We start from the raw sequence: 19670 nt of genomic DNA on the forward strand, positions 1-19670 counted from the left end.
AACACTATTGTTACTTTTCCTGTTAAATTAAATGCGAAATTCCTGTTGAAATAAATACCACAGAACAAAAACGGAGATGCACACCACGTTGTAAGTTGCCATGCATCCTGCCTAACAACAGCCAATTATATGATACAGTACTAAAGATAAGTAGTCAAGTGTTATAGAAAGAAGTTTGACAGCAAGTCAAAGGCAGTTTTAATGGTGGAACTAGCTAGAGACTACACATGGCAATGTTAAATCCCATTCAGCCTGATGAGAGTGACTCCCAGCAGCACTGAGCTCAGTGGGGGGTTGTAAACATTTACACTAAGAGCCTGTCCAGTGCACATGGTTGGTGCTTGCCAGCCACCTCGGTATCGAATGTTGTGTTGCATATTTTGTCATTCAGGCCTGTCCCGAAATTGTAGGAATCACACCATCAATTTATGAAGGAGCCATCCAAATGTGACAACAGGCTTATGCTAAATGGAGAAAATAGAGCTAAACATTGTTAAAACACCCCTAGACCCACATGGTAGAGAGTGCTCGGCGGAGAGCTGCTATGCTCCCCGCTGTGAACTGGGAAAGTGATGTTGGTGGGCTTCCTTCTCCATGAGGGCCGCATCGTTCTTGGGCCCCGATTTGAAGCCTTTTTGAAGTCTGTTTCCTGCAGCAGCGTGCCAACATTAATGTTTCCACAAAAGCAAAAATGCTAAATCAAATGAATACACTATACTGTGCTATTCCACGTTGACTCCTGAATCCCCCAGAAAATATTAAAAGCATCATTAAAAAGCTATTTATCATATATGCACTAAAAGTCACTATTATTTGTATTTTATTTAATAGTAACAAGCTATAATAAAATGGTTTCTCGCTAGTTAATACAGAAATCTCAGCAGAGGAGAGTGTCTTGGTGAAAAATACCAGATATCTGCTGGTGTAGTAAATTAGTTTTTATCCGTGAACCAGGAAAACTTTTCACCCCCTAATGATTGTAACGGTGAGCTCAGAAGCATCATGTACATTTCTTAGCATCACATATAATTCCAAAATACAGACAACAATAATTGGGCATGATAAAAACAGCAGAATATGTTTGGGATCAATCCTTTATTGTTTCAAAACTCTATCTTTTACAATACAGTCATTTATTGTTACATGTGTGATCTGATGGATAATGTACAATGTCGTCCGATAATGAAACACAGTCACAAAGTATTCCTTTCTACATATCAATATTCTATGATAGTGAGAAGTTTGTGCTGATATATTTACTTAGTTCTGACAGCTCAATTAACTTCCCTTTTCAAATCAACAAAAGCATTGTTTTTGAAAGTGCATTTCAAGGATTGCAAAGACGACTGTTTCCATCAGTCAGCCATAATGTACATTTCAGTATTGACAGAGGGCCACACTGCTTTGTGAGTAACAAACAGCATTAACTACATTTCCAACTACAACATTTATCTGGATAAGTAAATCAAAGAAAATATATCAATATGCATGCCATGAACATTCCTCCATAAACATTTATAATAAATGTATATTTTTTATTTAATTATGTTGATAATGACACAGTATTTTCCACAAAAGGACAAATGCTGATAATGAGAACTAATATTTAACATCCAAATTTTGTTCAATTTTACACACAGGTCAAATGGCATAATGCCACAGTGTATAGGGCGATGCCCTAATAAAGTTAATAGCATTTGGTCCACAATAACAAATCTGGGTTTAAAAGAAAACAAAAAAATGTGGTAGCAGGTGGGATATTGAACTCAAACTGAAAATAGCATGATGACCATCTTAATTCTCTCGTTTTTAAGGTCTTTCGATTTTCAAGTTATGAATTATGATGTGAAGTTTCTGTTCAAAAATTAAGCAATATAAATATACATTTTAGCTCATTACTTGGCTATTATACTTTTCTGTTCCATGGAACAGCTTTCACTCTGTAGAACTTGGTTCCTAAAGGAACCTTGAACCTGTTCTGGGCCTGGAGGAGTTAAAGAGACAAGAAAATAAAGCTTCGTTAGACAGACAGAAGGTTCACACTGTGCATACATGAACATTACAGCATCACTGACATGGCTCAATTTAACACATCAAAAATAAATACATCTAAACCCAGTGTGGAAATTTTAACTAAAAAATAATAATAATCACAGCACCATATTTAATTTATGTCAGTACACTGGTTCTTGAATATTAATTAAAGGCACAAAAAAACAAAAAACAGATTAAAACTTTTGGCAAATGCTGTACCTTTTTTGCTTGGCAATATTCCTTCTCCATCACCTTTCCAAGTACCCACGGCCGTCTTGAGGTCCCTGATGCTGAACAGTAAAAACAATTCGACTCATTAAAAACAAAAACTCACTCAACACTCAGTTCACCACACATAAATGCTTGTGCGTGTAACATAAAACCCAAAATGAAAACTGCAGTCAAAATAAAGCATAAACCAGTTTTTTGAGAACACCTGTACATAAAGTATCTTTGTTATAGATCCACTCATGCCTGATTTATGAAATCTAATAACCAACTACCACTGTTACATATTTATTTCATTACAGTTCTCATCATTGTCACAAAACATTTGGGCAATAGCTGACCTGGTTTGAGGTCCAGTGCAGTGAGAGACTCTGAGTGGAGGAAGTAGAGGGTGGGACCAACTGTGAACAGCACGTAGTTGTCATGCCTTTCATCCAGGATGATTAGAACCAAATCGCCTACCTGGAAACTGAAAAAGAGACACACAAAGACACAAAGGGATGATGACACCGACTTCCGCAAAATGATAATCACAAAAGACAACACATTAAGTAATTATACAATAATGTGTATAATTACACCGCATGTAATGATGGTCAGAGTTTTAGATAAAAACAAAAACAGCTAAAACACAAAAATCACAACAGTACAACGCTTTATTTTTTATTCACTTACTCTCTGATGGCGATTTTGTCTGAATGCCGTGACGACACAGACGACATGCTTTGAGACATCTACAAAGAGAGGGATTAGGGCAACGTTACACGTGTTACACTGAATGGTTAACAACACTGGCTACAGACTTCTAACATTTTGGGCATCTGCTAGAAATAGGTGTAGTAATTAGTAAGAGCACTTTTACCCTGACATTATACTCTAATTTCAGTGTCACCATCCTTTGTGAATTATGTAAAGTCAGGGCTGATTAGAATAAAATATCAAAACACAAAAGTACTTTTTTAATATGTGTATTTGTATACATGTTTTTGTTTTGCACATTTCACTAAAATTCATCCCTCTGCACATTCTAATAACACTGTTCCTGAAAAATTATTTCTCTTCTCTGAGCTCTTTGGCCTCCTGGGTCAGGATTTTACTCTTTGATGCTACTGCCACCTAGTGGAGCAGGTGCTACATAGCCCACAGAGATAATAACTGACCAGTCTTTGACTGAGGCGCTTGTTTTCTTCTTCCTTCATGTGTAAAGTCTGAAACATACATCACATCAATTAAAAAGAGGACAGACATCCAGAAACACAGCGTCTTATGCTCTCAAATTCAATGTGATAGATAGCGTTTGTGTATTTACCCTCTCAAGCAGGAGTATCCGCTGTTTCTCCTCTGACATCAGGATGTTGTCACTACAAGAGAGAACATCAGATTATTGATTAATGTCCTTCAAGACATGCTAGCAAAGCTGTATGTATTATGTAGAAATGTTATACTGTTGAAAAAACTTAATAGTTCTCAATCTTAATTAGTTATAAATGGAAAACTTACACTGTCTGATCCTAGCCTGCCTTCCTTCCACTGTCAAATGTCCTTTCTCTCCATCCATTTTTTGGATATTTTAAACAATGGTCTGTTAATTCCTTCTTCAAAAATGCAAAGGCAGCTTTCTGTCAGCAACTGGCAACCAGTATCATGTCGTCATAACTGATACTGTGTATAAACGCAGCCACTGTTAGGTCTGCTGTAAGTTTGTTAATGGTATACTGCAAATAACAAATGTGCAAAGAATACTATATCACATTTTTCTTAAAGTACAGCAATCTGAATAAGCTCATATTCCAATTATTACAGTTCCAGATAATAGCTGGGCACGTTAAAGTGACACAATGATATGTATTAGTTTCTTGTAAAAGCAAAAGTGTTGGGATGCAAAAAAAACCAAACATATTCTTAACCTCTGAAAGAACGAAGTACACCTATAGTACAATTTTCAAATTTATTTTTACTGTTGGTAGATCGAGCAAAATGACACATTAGATAATGGCAGCATATTATGACAAGAGAACTCCCCTGCACTGAAGACTGATTGCTGTAATTCAGTGGCATTCACCTTTGATTGTACAACACATACAGTAAGTTATCAGTCATTATGGCTACCTGATGACTGTCAGCTTTCTGCAGTTATCAAATCTCTTTAACATCATGTAAACAACACAATATCCTCTGTCATACAAGGAGGAAAAGAAACCTGGTTCAGCAGAGCTACATTTCTGCTGAAGACCTGATATCTTGACTAGGTATAAAGATTGTATGTGACAGTTTTCTACAGAGATGTGCATGTACATGACGAACACAAGAAACTCAAAAGTATTGCAGTGAGAGCAGTGGAGAGATCAAAAATGGTGTGTATTTGCATCAAAATATTTTAGGTGAAAACAGAAAAGTTTGTTTCAAGTTATCATTATAAAGTAAATGTTACTTGCACAAAATAATAGCTTTAAATTAATGACACCATCAGCATTTAAACCTGTCCCTGTAAGACTCACTTTCACTATGCAGTTCTGTCTGTCACCATGTACACCCTGTGTTCCTGGTTACATACATTTTAATTTTACTGTCAGTATGTAGTGCAGCTGCCCTGACAAAGTACATACTGTTGTGTGGAATATGTGTACAAACGGGACATACTACTTGGTCATAACGCTGCACTTTGACCCTCTTACTCATGTATCTGTTGCAGTCCGAAGTGTGAAATTTGAAGCAGAAAGAAAAAGTTTGCGATCTGGAATGCACAAGATCTTAACGTTAACGCCATTCATCGAATTCGCCAGTAGTTTTAACCTTCAGGGATATCTGCATACATTATAGATTCTAACATGTTATATTCATTAAAGTTAAACTTTACCTGCATTCCTCTGTCATAGTGATGTCGTTTTGCTGTTGGTTATCTTTCTGATTATTTTGTTCACTTAAACAACTCCTCTTCTTATTATTACAATCTATTCCACTGGTCATCACTTGAATGCGCCGCCATCCGCCATCGCGGCCTCTGTCAGCTGAGCTATAATCTATCTGTGGTCGATGCCATGTATCTTCTGCCGCGCAGAGGATTGTGGGTCAGAATGGCCAGAGAAGCATGCTGGCTTGTGTACTGCAAAATGCGTCTGGACGCAGTAGAACATCCTGTAGTTCTGGCATACTGCATTTGACATACTGTGTATTGGGAGAACTAAATCTTTTTCTGGCATACTATTTACTATGGTAGTATGGGTATTGGAACGCAAGGACAATCTCCCAGGAAAGTGAAAGCTTGATTTACAGCACAAAGCAAGTGCAACCGAAACAGGACGAGGATAGCGCTTTCCCCTGTAGCTATCCCCAGTTACCAAAGAGTGTCAATGTAAGATCTTTGTAATTACAATCCCCACGTGCTGAAATGACGGATGGTGGAACAACTAAAGTAACTGTGGGAACTGGTAGTTGCAGAGCAATCTGGTTGTCTTTGCGACAGCTGCACCGTCTAGAACGCGAATGGGGACGCTGGAACATTAATATAAACCAAAACTTAAATCTAAATAACTCAATTTCTACAGCTGAACAGTGAGCTATCTATAAAATTCAGACACACACACACACACACACAGTAAGGAAAACCTGTGTGCTTCTCTATAAACAGACTGTCCTCTCTGTGAACTGTAGAAATGCTCTGACCTAAAAAGAAAATCCTTTTTTTGGCTTTAGTGTCACACACTACTAAACAGGTCTCTTATATATAATTTAGTTTACTTATAATGTGTCAATCTTGGTTAATTAGGTGTGGAGACGGGACAAGTGCGTGTCAGCACAGGCCTTAAAACAGATAAAGGCGTTGCCCTAACCTGATTTCTTCCCAGTGACCTGGTTTCTTGTGTGTAAACATGTAACAGTAAACTATATCACAATCACTACAATATATCGGAAAGTATCAACAAAACAATGTTTATTTGCAAGGAGATGCTTACTGGACGGTCACCATGCTGGCTTCCACTGCTGAATCAACCTGTTCGTCTTCTCGAATGGCTGCCACAGAGGCCAGTCTGTCGGTGTCAGCCATGGGCTCAGAGGAAAAAGCCCCAGCAACAGGCAGAGCTCTCGCTGCTGCTCCAGCTTCTGTGATCTCCTGAGCTGAGGGGTTAGGAGTGAAGAAGGCAGAGGAGACCAGTGCGGTGCTGCGCAGGCGGTTAAGCTCTTCTTCCAAGTGCTTCTTCTCCTGCATGACACTGGCTCGGTCCTCAGAAAGTGTCTCTATCAGAGCTGCAATAAGTTCAGATAAATAAGGGCCACTGACAGGCAGAACATGCTTATTTTCACATAAAACTCTAAAGAATTTTCTTTCTTGAAATATGGCAGTAAGAAGTAGAGTCCAATGATTAGGTTTAACATTAACATAACATGAGCAGCATGTTTAAAGACAGTTTGCAGCAATGACTTCTTTCATTAGACATAAATTGATAACCCTCATCAGTATATGCAGCACTAACCTTTGTCCTTCTCCTGCTGTTGAGTAACTTTCCGCAACTTCTCTGTGAGATCATTGATGATCTGCTCCTTCTTCAGCTTCTCTCGGGTTAGAACAGTGTTGAAATTAGTCTACAGAAGAGATGAGAGAAGAGTTTGAACAAGGTTAACAGCCATTTTGGTCACAACAGAGAATTTACACCAAAGCACAAATGATTTGCTAAGTTTGAATAATAATAATGCAGATCAGCCTGCAGCCGTGGGAGTTACAGTTGTTTTTTGGATTTTTAATAATCCATTTGTTTTTTTGTATTGTTCCATGTCTGATCTTTTCACCATTTATTGTACCTGGCAAATAAAAAAAACAACATGAAACATAATTATGTGGGCTCAAATGTTATTTCAAATTACAGTAAGTACAGATTAATTATGTAATATTTTTTTTTGCAAAACAAAAGTCTTATCAGCTTAAACTATGAAGGGTGGTGTAACAGAGAGAGGTCCAATATCTCCATAACAGAGATTCAGAGAAATATTTGTAATCAATGACTGACAAAAAACTTAATGAATAGCATTACTAAGCAATTTGTTAAAACTTAAGAAAATCTTTCTGCTGCCTCTTGAGGATCTTTAGGTGTAAAGAGATCAGACGGATCAAGATCAGTGCCAGACAAGTGATGAAGATTGATCTGTTGATGTGTAGGGCTTAAACACCTTCTTTCTATCATTTTATCAATCAAAAAAATAACAAAAGATGGACTTTGATGATGTTGTGAAGTAGTGTGAGATAAACAACCACTGCTGCCGATGAAAATCTATGTGACATGACTGGCAGAAATCATGTTTACTGATGTGGAAATGTATTCGTTTTTGGTAACACTTTACTTGAAGGTATCTACATAAGAGTGACATGACACTGTCATAAGTATGACATGACACGGTCATGAACCTGTCATGAACATTATGTACATGTCATAAATGTTTATGACTGCTATCATTACGTGTCAATCGGTTTTTGTAATGACAAGTTGACATTGTTTGGGTTGTCTTGATTATGACAACTTGACATTAATCAAAGTGACATTACCAGAAGTTGTCTTTGTCATGACAAGCTGACATTACATTTGTTTGGGATGTCCTTTTAATGACAACTTGACATTAACCAGGATGACATTACCAGAAGATGTCTTTATGTTAATGTCAAGTTGTCATTAAAAGGACAACTTCTGGTAATGTCACTTTAATTAATGTCAAGTTGTCATAATCAAGACAACCCAAACAATGTCAACTTGTCATTACAAAAAATGACACTTAATGATAGCAGTCATAAACGTTTGACATGTACATAATGTTTATGACAAGTTCCTGACAGTGTCATGTCATAGTTATGACAGTGTCATGTCACCCTTATGTAGATACCTTCAAGTAAAGTGTTACCGTTTTTTTTTTACTTTACACTTATTCACATTCACCCTCTCTTTATGTATCATTATGTTCTATGGATTACTGTAAATTTATTATGTTGATTTGTCCTGCACACACGACATCTATTGCACGTCTGTCTGTCCTGGAAGAGGGATCCCTCCTCAGTTGCTCTTCCTGACGTTTCTACCGTATTTCTTTTCCCCATTGTGATTTGTGATATTGGGCTTTATACATAAAATTGAATTGAACTGAATTTATTCATGTTGTGGCATTTCATTCTAATGAAACAGTCAAGCTAATGTTAGCTAATGCTGACTCTCAAACTTATCATATGGTGTTCAACTTCTTTCTTCAGAAGTTAGAGCAACTACAGAGGGTTACGGGGACATGATGCCATTGACAGATGACCAAATGAAACGCATTACCTTGAATAAAATTACAGATTTTTATGGATTTAAAGTTGTAGGTTTGTGATAATCTAAGTACATAACTCAACAAAATATATAATGGATATCAAGTTGCTTTTATACAAGTGGCCGAGAGTGAAAGTGTCAATAACTATTAAAAGTTAAAGATTTTACAAAGTAAGAACTTACAAAGTAAGTGCTGTTATGTAGTTAACCTTAGTTACACTCAGTTGCCAGTTATTAGGTACACCCTTTTCACCAGCCCTGTGACACAGCCTACCTTCATGAACTTAAGTCATTTTAGAGACTTTACGGTGCTGTTGGATTGGATTGCATTAAACCTAAAGGTGTTTTGAATATTTAGTCCATCTTCATTGATATGAACAGGATGGATACCGTATTAGCTCAGTGTCCACCTCTATCTGTTGCAGAGCTATGTGGATCTTCACATATCTTGCGGTGCACTCACAACTAAAATGTGAACAGTCATTAGCTGCATCTCTTGTGTGCAATGCAGCTGGAAATTCAGTGTTGATTAAGTTTAAAGCAGTCTACGATTATTAGGAACAATATATCATCAGCTATGGCAAATATCTACTCTAAACTGTTTTACAGTGAAATAAGAGAAAGGATTAGTAACCACTACACTTTAACATCATGAGACAAAGCACTTCCCCGGCAATTTACAGCCCAAAAATACAAACCTGCTGCTCTGCGATTAGTGATGTCTTGAGGTTCTGCATCTCCTCATTCTTCCTCTTCTCCAGGAGGTCCATCTGGGACTGCAGGGAGGCCCTCTCCTGCTGCAGCCGCTCCTGTAGTGCCGAGTCCAGAGACAGAGGTGTTCCGGCATCTGCACGCCCCTCAGCTTGCAGCGACAACCCCACATTGCTGAAAGGCACACAATACTCTTTAATTCTTAGAAGGAATTACGAGGACATACAAGCACACAGAGACAAAGAATACTAAAGGGGACCTATTATGCTTTTTTCCTTATTTTCTGTTACAGTGTTGGATGTTCATATTAAATGTGGCCAAAGTTTCCAATAACAAAAGTAAAAGTATGTAAAAACCTCAGGCTTCAGATCGTTCTGAATATTGTTTCCAATGTTTTTTCTACTTTAGTTTTTTCTGATGTCATCTGGTGATGTCTTTATATGGTCATCGGCTCCAGGCTCTACGATCTAGCCTACACTGCTATATGTAGCTACATACTAAACTCAGGGAAACTTCCAAATGGTGTTAATTTATCCCCAATTTCTGATCAGATTCCTGCTGGAACATGTCTAGCTGTGTTTAGAAGCTTATACTGGTGAGTTCTTTCATGGTAGAAAGTAACGCTATACTCTGTTACAGTCATTTTGCAACTGCAACAATGGTGCAGAGACACAGAAACGCTGATCAATCAGAGCGGACTGCGCTTTTTCGGGAGGGAGGCTTAAAGAGACAGGTGCTAGGTGTTTCAGACACAGGGTGAGTACAGGTCTTACAGCATGAAAAGTCTGAGAAAAATAAAGTGTTTTTCGAACTTTAAAGGATGTAAACATGTTCTAGTAGAAACCCAAAACACAAGTATGAACCTAGAAATGAGCTTAATAGGTCCCTTCAACAGTTCATTCTCAATTAACAGTTAACTAGATTATTGATCTGACCCCAGATGTTGTTTCAGTGTCATTTTAAATGTAAGCAGATTAAATTTACTACAGTCATCTTATCTTCAAAAGAACAAACCAAAGCTATATTTATATATGTCCTGTGTCATTGTGATCGAACATTTACCTTTCTGAGGACTGTCTCTCCTGAAGCTCTTTCTCAAGTTGTCTAATTTTGTCTAAGAGTCTCTTCTCCATGTCCTCCTTCTGCTGCTCTAACTCTTTAAAGGCATCTGGTGATGCAAACTTAGAGGCCTCTTCTTTTTCTAAATCTTTCTCGACTGCTTGTCTGTCCTGCTCTAGCTTTTTGGAGAGCAGGTCATTTTCTGCCTGCAAATTGCTGATAACAGTCCTCAACTCTTGCTCCAGTTCCTGGAAACTCCTGAACTGCGTTTCTTTTTCTTCGCTTAGAGCCGACGACTGCTGGTCAAATTCCTGCTTGAGTTTCTGCTGCTGCTCAGCATGGTTCCTCTCAGCATCCTGGGCTTGCCGCTGCAAGGAGGAGAGCTCACTGCGTAACAAAATAGTCTCCTCCTCGTGTCTGTCCACCAGCTCTGAGATGCAGTGATCCTTCTCAATCCTCATGAGAGTCCTCAGCTCTGCTAGGTCAACTTCATACTCCTCATTTTTTACATGAAGCTGTTTTTTGATATCTGCCAGCTCATCGCCAAGGACTTTGGTTGCAGCCTCTACCTGGGATTTAACAGCCTCAGCCTGCTGCATCTTGGCCTCCTCAAATAGGAGCCTGATCTCTTCTGTCTCTGACTCTTTGAGGGCTAGCTCCACCTCTACTTTGCACCGGAGTTCAGCGAGCTCAGTAACACGAGCCTCCAAGTCCTTAATTTGGTTGTCCTTCTCTTTAAGTGCAGTGGCATGTTGATCAGCTGCCTCACTTAACTTTGCACTTTTTTCAGCAGCCAGATGTTCCAGAGCCTCCTGGTGATCCTTGGTAAGGGTCTCCAGTTTGGCCTTGTGTTCCTGCTTCAGTTTCTCCTCCATCTCCTTTAGGTGGGACTGCTCAACAACCTCCAGCTCCTGCCGGATCTTCTGCTGGCTACGTTCAATCTCAAAGTGCAGATTCTCAAGCTGGCTGGTCAGAGAGTCTCTAGAAGCTGAGAGCGTCTTGATCTCTTCAGTTTGATCACTGATCATCTGCTCCAGGTTTTTGATTCTATCCGTCTGGTTACTCTCTGTTTCAGCCCATCGCTCTTTCTCATTCTCAAGCTGAGTCAGTTCTTTCTCCTTGCGCTCCATAAGGCCTTCCAGCTCGAGCATCGCGTGCTGGACATCTTTGACGATATTCTGGTTTACTTGGTTTTCCTCTGTTAGTGTCTGAACCTGCTTCTCAAGCTCTTGCCGAAGGGAGAGAAGCTCACTTTGATGCTGCTCCTTCAGTTCCAGTTCGTGGGTCTGGCAGATGTTGTCCACAATGTTGCGCACCTCTGTGGTCATATTCCTCAAAACAAAGCCAAAGTCATGTTGTTCTTTTAATACCATGCCTCTCAAGTGATAGAGATCATCCTTTACACTTCTGAAATTGGAATGAGACTCCTCTGCAGCAGACCGGTACTTATCAATAACTTGTTTGAGGACAGTGATCCTCGAGTTCTCCCTCTCTAGTATTGTGGTATCCTGCATACGCTTGTTGTCAATAGCGTTAATGACTGAAGAGTACAGCGACTCCACCATCATTTCGGGGCTGATAGGGTCACTGATGGGGTTTGGAGAGGTCAAGTTCTCTTCAATCACAAACTCATTGACAGCAGACATGAAGTCAGATTCAGGGCTCTCCGCTAGAGAATCCAAGTCAAGCGAGCCCTGCTGTAGGACTGGATCCATGTTCGGGTGGCCAATGGTTTCAAAGTCAAATGTTTGCGCATCTATGCTGTCTGGGGATAAGTCCTCTAGAGGAGCTGGGACGGGAACATGTAGTGGCTGGCAGCTCGGTCCCTGAAGGCTGAGAGAGGGAGGGGTTTTGGAGGACCTTGGTGTTGTAGTCTCAGGTATGCTTCCGGACTGTGGGGTCAACAAGGTTGATCTCTGACTACAGGATACCTGCAAAGACAGAACAAATGAAAGGAGAGGGAGAGAATGAAATATTTATTACACCAGTAACCTTGACTAATTCTAGACTAAATCTAAATTTCCGCTTACTAACTAGAAAAACTAGATCTCCACCAGCCAGCAGAGCTGATCGCAGCCATTCTAGATATTGTACGCTGCCCAGCTGCGCCCTGTAGAATTGTCCCACCCAGCTCCCTTACAGTCAAGATGTCAGCAAAGATAACAATATCATTTTTTCTTTATGTAATATTCAGTGGATCAGAACATATTGGAAATTGAGTTAATCTGCAGATGCTCCAGTTCAATATAAAACCAAACTTTTATTTGGATGTCAGATTATGAGCGATAATGAAGGCCAAAATATAGCCTGCAACAGACAGCTTACTTATTGTTCTCAGCCGAGACCATTTCCAGAAATGCCTTTTGCTCTTTACTTTTGCTAAGTAATGCTGATGACTTGTGACTCCTACCAGCCGGTTAAGAGAAGCGAGGAGTCGGCAGTCAATGACCATATAAAACAGTAAATAACCAAAACCACAAGTGATCCCTGAGCATACAGTCACTATTGTACACACAAAATATTAGGCTGATTGGTCCAGTAAAGTGTGAGATTAGCTGCAGACAGACACATACACACATGCAAGCTTACCCCCAACTAAACACATGATCCCCTCCAGGCTCACGCCAAGTGGAAATAAAATAACACAAATAATGGTTCATAATGAACCTGTCATTACCCTTTGTTCACTTAGCAGGTCAGTAATAGTTTGGGACATCTCATCCACACTCTGTGCAGCTTGGACCAGCTGGTGAAGCGTGTCTACATGGCGATGTAAGGGCTCAAAGTCACACATTGTGGGAACCCTGCAGAAAAAAATATTAGAAATCACATTGAGGACAGAATTGAGACTACCAGAAGATTTCTAAGAGATCTTTCAGTGCTGACAGCCTCGGGCAGAAAGTCTTCATTAGTGCTATAATGGTTGGGACTCAGGCCAGTTTCCACACCACAGGATCAGGCTTCAAAGCAATCAATAAAAATGTATAAATAAATGCAGTAATTTAGAGCTTTAAAATCAACAGCCTGTACATCTCTTGTGTCTAATGTATGGTCTCCTGCACATCTGTGCGCCCCAGCCCTTCCTTATCAAACATACTCAGTGCTGTTGGATTACTTGTGTAGAGCTGCAAAGATTAGTTGATAGATCAATTGGTTGATAAAAAGAAAATAAAATGGCAACTATTTCGGTCACTGAAATATTATTGGCTCGTTTCATGCCACTTAAATGGGAGAATTTTATGCTTTTTTTTTAATCATACAAGATAATAAACTGAATTGCTTTAGATTTTTGGACCATGAGTTGGATAAAACATGCCATTTGAAGTTGTAAATCTGGGCTCTAGGAACACATGGTATATTTACTATTTTCAGACATTTTTTTTGACAAAATGATTAAACAAGAATATAATTAGCAGATTAATTGATAATGAAAATAACCATTAGATGTATATATAAACTTGTGAGACATTTGAAAACAAGATCAGGAGTCTTTCAAGTTGTTTGTTGTGTTCACTGACAAAGCATGTTTGGTTATTTTTCTACAGAAAACACATCAGTTACCATAAATGGACTTGATTTGATTAATTTGATTTAGAAATGGACACAAACTTCCACATGTATGTTTTCACTGGCCACATCTTGGGCTAGTTCTGGCAGTGTTACGAATACTGATAAGGTTATATCTAAAGCCATTTTAATAACTGAGGACAGTGACTTACATAAGGAAAGGCTGCACCTCTACAGGACAACAAGATTTCAAGTACTGCAGGTCATCAAGTGAGATGTCTGGAAGTTCGTCATCAAACCTTCTGGGCTTTCGTGTCTGTAAACAATAATAAGCAGAGCAGAAAAAAGACCTCTTAAAATACAGAGGAAACAATATACACAAAAACAGCTTGGTCAAAATGCTCTTCAGTTGTAACTTACACAAAATGATGTTGGAGGCCATGAATCGAGTCCTCTAAACAAACGATTTCTGAGGAAAGACTTCCCTGAAAGGAAATAAGTGAATGCATCAAAACTCCGATCTCGTTTGGAATCTATGTGTTATATCAAAAGCACATTGAGCTCCGCAGTGACAACCCAAATGTCGTCCGCTGAGTTTTCAAAAGACACTTACTAAAGAGTTTCCCAAAGGATTCCCTTTTGAACTTCTCAGCCTCATAAAGTCGTTTCCCATCCTTCACAAGTGCGTAGGCCCACTGAAAAGATTGATAGTAAAGATATTACAACAACAAAGTAATATTTGTGTGCCTGACAATGTCAGCTTTCTGAACTTGGAGGCATTCCTTAGCATGGATTTTAATTGTCCTGTGCAATTTTATATTATGAGTATGTCAAAAAAGGAGATTATTCAATTTCATTACTGGCCAATCAGTGTACACTTGATGTCTTATTATCCCTTAAAATTAAAAAGAAGGAGATCAGGAAACTACTTAAGACACTGTTTAGGAAAAATAGAAAGCGAAAGCAAAGAAGCGCAACAGAAAATCACTTCCATTGTTGGCTTCCAACTATTTCTCACTCTTACTGTGTATTTAGACACAGCAATACAAAGAGGTAAGACAGCAGTCATTATCAGTTGAAGCGTAATATATATGCAGGTGCCCTCAGCAAAGATTTACAGAGCTGATAAAGCCTTATTCTTTAGCCTTATGCTAATGCTATGGGAGTGGCCACCAATAGCGCAACTCCCAAACAGCACAGCTGTACACTCCTAGTCCTCCATGAGCCTGCTAAATAGGATGCCCCACATTAACGGGCATAAAGACCAGTTCCATTTCAAAAAGATACAAGACCACAATGTCCGTTTATTTTGCCAGCTCAAGCGCCTGTTGTTAGGAATGTTAGATATTACATGTTAAAAATGCTGAAAAGCAAGTATTCCCTCCAAAACACACAAATAAACAAAGAGAAAAAAAGATTAGAATGAACTTAATTATCAAGCATCAGCAAACAACATAATAGGCCTGTTCTCTCTTCATAACAGTGGCAAAGTCAGAGAGCAGTTCGAGCTAAATATGTAAATTATGTGCTCAGCGCTAAACACACTGTCTAAAAGCATGATTACTGTCCAATAATGACGTTCAGCACTGACCTCTCTGTAGTGGCGCATGAACATTTTTCTCCTGACGACTTCAACAACCGCCAAGCAGTACATCTGGGGCACGGTACTAAGGGCCTCCACCACCCTCACTCTTTCTATTAGCTCCGTCAGAAGTCTGAGTAGCGCCTGAAGCTTCTCCCCATCCTGGTCTGCATGAAGCATCACGTAGCAGCACCATCTAATGAAAAATAATTAAAGTTACAAACATGACTGTCTTTAATTTGGCATTTTTAAAAACCAGGAAGTCTTAAGTCAGTCACATAAGCTTATAGCACTATGTACAGAAACCAGTGGGTTGTTAAACAAGCACAATGGGGAAGAAGTGGTTTTCAGTTTTACTTGAGTCGGACTTGAAGGTTGTTTGCAAGTTCTTGTTTGGCAGTGGTGCACTTCTTTTTGATGTCTAGCAGCTTCCTGTGGTTGTTCAGCATGATCATCAGCTGGTTGGTGTGACTCAGACACAAGTCAGGCAGAACAGATGTATCCTTCAGGTTTTCAGCCCGCTTCTGATTGGCCAAAAATCCCTGCAGGAGATAACATGTGAGCACAATTCATAAAAAAAAAAAAAAAATTAAAGAGAGAGAGTAACTTAATAGTGTTTTACTTGACGTACCTGAGCAAGTTCTTTCTGTTCATTCACCAACTTCTTACAGCTTGCAATCATTTGGTCTAGAGCGTACAACCTGTCCTCAAGCCCCTTGATGGCTTTCATGTTTTGATTATCTAGCTTGGCAATTGTGTCACGACAATCTGCCAGGAATGGCTGAATAATCCGAGGGTCAAGCTGAAAGAAACAACATTTCAGTCAAGGCTTGTGAGATTTTCCACTACAATTCATGACTACATATTTAGAGCACTGTTTTGACGTGTCTATTTATACATCTGTGACTCACCCTATTGATGGAGTCGAAGCATTTCCTCACAACCGATTCCACATCATTGGGTCGGTCTTGCACGTTGATCCAGTCTAACAGTGTGACATTGAAGGAGGGCTGGTTGGCGAGCTCTGGAGCATCATCATCATCATCATCTAATAGCGCAGCTCTCAGCCCACCACTGTCAGTCATTTCATTTGTTTCCTGATCTCCAGTTGACTCACATGTGGCCGTCCCCGAAGCAGAGAAGGATGCTGATGACTTGGAGGGCTTCTGTGCATCAGTAGCGCAGAGAACAGAGTCAGTGGACTTCTCTTCTTCTGTCTCATCTGAATCCTTCCCTGGGGTGGAGCTGGACTTCTCTATGCTCTCTCTATAACTGTGTCTGGTCAGACATTCCAGCAGAGGTATCCTCGCCATGACAGACACTGATGTCCCTAACCTGCAACCATAACAAAAGCAAGACATCAAGTTCATCAGGATAATTTCCTTTTAGGAGGAATATATTACAACTCGGATTTATTTACTGGTATTTCACTTATTTAACTGAGCTAATATTTTGATTTAATTGATTTGAATTTGATTTAAGATTTTGATTAAATAATTAGTTACCGTGTCAGAGAAGGCAACATGCGGATATAAGCATACAGTACTTTGTATTATTATGTCATCGACACCAATACTTACTTTGAAAGTTTGACTTTAATTTCTTCCAGGTCATGTTGATAGTTTGCGTATGAAGTGTCAAATTTCACAAGCAACTTCTGATAAGACAGAGTGCAGTCATCCAGATTAGCCATAATAGCAGCCCAGCCTTGGTGTTGAAGGTGTTCATCGTGAACCAATCGTTCACAGAAAGAGCAAAGTTTCTTGGCAACTTCAAACATTTCCTGAAGAGACAAAAAATAAAGACAACACAAGTTAGGATCATTTCATAGTTAATGGATTACTTACAATTATTTTATGTCTTAGGCTCACAGTGACAAGCAAACATCCCAACACACTTTCTTGGGCCAGAGATGCCCCAGTGAAAGGCAGCTTAAGAAAGAAAAAGATAACTACCAGAGCAAGTTGTGTTCGCGAGGCAACAGTGTGAAAGACAGCTGGCATCAGTAGAGACTCCTCCACCTTAACCTGAATCTCACTCTCAATGGAGAAGGTGGTTTTAGGGATCGTTGGATCCCGGTCACACAAGATCATCTCTTTGTTGAACAGGAATATGGGGTTGGTTTCCTAAAGAGCAACAGTCAAACATAAGTAATCAGTACATCACAAATGCAACCTGTATATCCTCAAGGCAAATACAAAACACACTAATAAATTGTAGAAACTTACAGTGCCAGCACTGTAGCTGCAGACACGTCTCTCTGCAGCCATACATTCCCCTCCATTGACAACAAGGACTTGATGTTGAATTGCAATCTTATATTTGGCTTGGATGGCATGTTTAAGCTCCAGTACACTGAGACAAAGAAAGAACATATTTAGGTCACAATAGCTAAGATGTACTGACCACTATTCCCGACTACTATCAGTAAAATGCCTGCTTCTTACGTTTGGACAGCAAGATCGGTGTCAAATGTCAATGTGCTGCCATTGTTGACCTGGAACACATACAACTTCATGTTGAATCTCCCAGAGTTCTTCGCATTTGCCTGTCTTGCTCATTTATTCATTCAAGGCCACCCTGTGAAAAAATAACACACACATGAACATGATTTGGCTAGTAATCTCAAGTTTTACATTTCATTTAGTTTAACTTACTATTACTAAATAAGATCTGCTGAGGTGATGCTTTCATTAACTCAAACTACAATGCCATAAAGCCACTTGATTACTACCTGTTGTATGTATGTATGTATAATTACGTAAGGACACTATTATCATAGCCTGTGCCGGTACATGATTTATGACATAATCTTTAAGTAAGGGCAATATATCATCCCCTTTCACCCAAACGTGTAAGGCCCTTTATCTTGTCTACTGAATAACTAGATTGGAAGCTGAGTCACCATGTCGTTTGTTACTGGACACTGTCAAATTTATATTATGTAAGAAGTCACTAAATATGCTGGTCTGATGTAAGACAAAGGCAAACTTTCAAAACTGCCTAAAGAAGTAAACAGTTAACATAGCTGACGTTTAGCGGTGAACCAGAAGGCTACATTGGTAATACACCAAGTTAAACATAAAACAAAGGACAGCCAGCGCCAACTACCCACTAACTGTTAACTGTTGTTAGCATGACAACATAAAACACCTTACCCGCTAAGTTGCTATCACAGACTATGTGACTGTTAGTTAACGTTAGCTCGTTGCCGTAATTAACTGTCCCTCTGCGGGCCTCTTAACATTAAGGGTTAACGATACCGGAGTACAAATGTTTACTGCTTAAAGGACTGAGAACACTGGCCGTTAACGTTGCTATTAACGTTAACCTCGAGGACTCCGGTTAGTCATGGTTACAGTGCCAATTTAACAAGGGGCCACCAGCAGCTGCTAGCAAGCTAGCTAGTCAATAACAACCCGCTGACTGCGCTAACTGGCTATTAGCTAACACAGCTGTCAAGACAGCGCAAGATAGCGATTTCTAACGTCGCTGAATTTGACAGATGTAATAAGATTAGCCTAAATAGCCAACATCCCCTGCTAAGACGTATATTTGTATAAGGATGGGATTCCACATTGAATTAATTTAATAAGTGATTTCGTTGGCCTTACCTCACTTTGCTCGCATCTCCCCGTTCTTGGTCTCCACCTCGCATAGGCGAGTTGGTTAGCTAACAAGCTAGCAACCAGGCTAGCTAGCTAACCCGTTTTGGCTTGGCATACATAGAGCTAGCTTAGCAAGCCACTCAGCTAACGTTAGCTAGACTAAACTACACTAGAATAGCTGACAACCATGGCTGGTTGCACGGATTAACCATGGTGCTGTAAAAGAAACGTCTAATTTGGCGAACTCAAGCGGAGATGGTGTAGCACACGGACAAAACCACCAGTTGTTTATCTCAGGTAGCTAACTACGCTAACACCCTCTCAGTAGCTCTGTCTGTTTTGTTGTTGTCATCTGTTGATGGGCGGATCGTAAACGATCCGTTCAAATGCGATTCAACTGAAGCCAGCATGTTGCAAGCTAGACTCCCTTAATACTTGTATATATTTTTAAAGCTCATACTATATTGTTAATTCTGAATTCATATGCTTATGCCTAGTTTTAAAACTGTGTTTTTCATTAGGCTACACATACAAACTATAGTAACTTGGTTAAATTGTTTTGTCTGACTGCCTGTGTCTAATGTTATCATTTGCGCATTTGAATTTAGCTGTCATAAAGGACTGCTTTATTCACTGCCTTAATAAGCCTGCATT

At 39.4% G+C, this 19670-nt stretch overlaps 1 protein-coding gene across 1 annotated transcript; it reads right to left on the reverse strand.

Moving 5' to 3' along the window:
• Positions 1 to 1076: 1076 nt before the first annotated feature.
• Positions 1077 to 19363, reverse strand: rb1cc1 (RB1-inducible coiled-coil 1). Its single transcript, XM_033650378.2, has 23 exons — positions 19023 to 19363; positions 17856 to 17988; positions 17637 to 17763; positions 17364 to 17534; positions 16989 to 17191; positions 16320 to 16743; positions 16040 to 16210; positions 15766 to 15950; positions 15418 to 15604; positions 14440 to 14521; positions 14247 to 14311; positions 14039 to 14142; positions 12997 to 13123; positions 10323 to 12250; positions 9248 to 9434; positions 6735 to 6843; positions 6216 to 6507; positions 3572 to 3623; positions 3423 to 3470; positions 2938 to 2996; positions 2604 to 2731; positions 2254 to 2324; positions 1077 to 1984 (listed from the first exon to the last, which is right to left on the reverse strand). Exons 2-23 carry the CDS (start codon positions 17924 to 17926, stop codon positions 1907 to 1909), a joined length of 4869 nt encoding a protein of 1622 aa, XP_033506269.2. The 5' UTR covers positions 17927 to 17988; positions 19023 to 19363; the 3' UTR covers positions 1077 to 1906.
• Positions 19364 to 19670: the final 307 nt, after the last annotated feature.

This window comes from Epinephelus lanceolatus, chromosome 12 (genome assembly GCF_041903045.1).
Source record: "Epinephelus lanceolatus isolate andai-2023 chromosome 12, ASM4190304v1, whole genome shotgun sequence".
Taxonomy (NCBI): Eukaryota; Metazoa; Chordata; class Actinopteri; order Perciformes; family Serranidae; genus Epinephelus; species Epinephelus lanceolatus.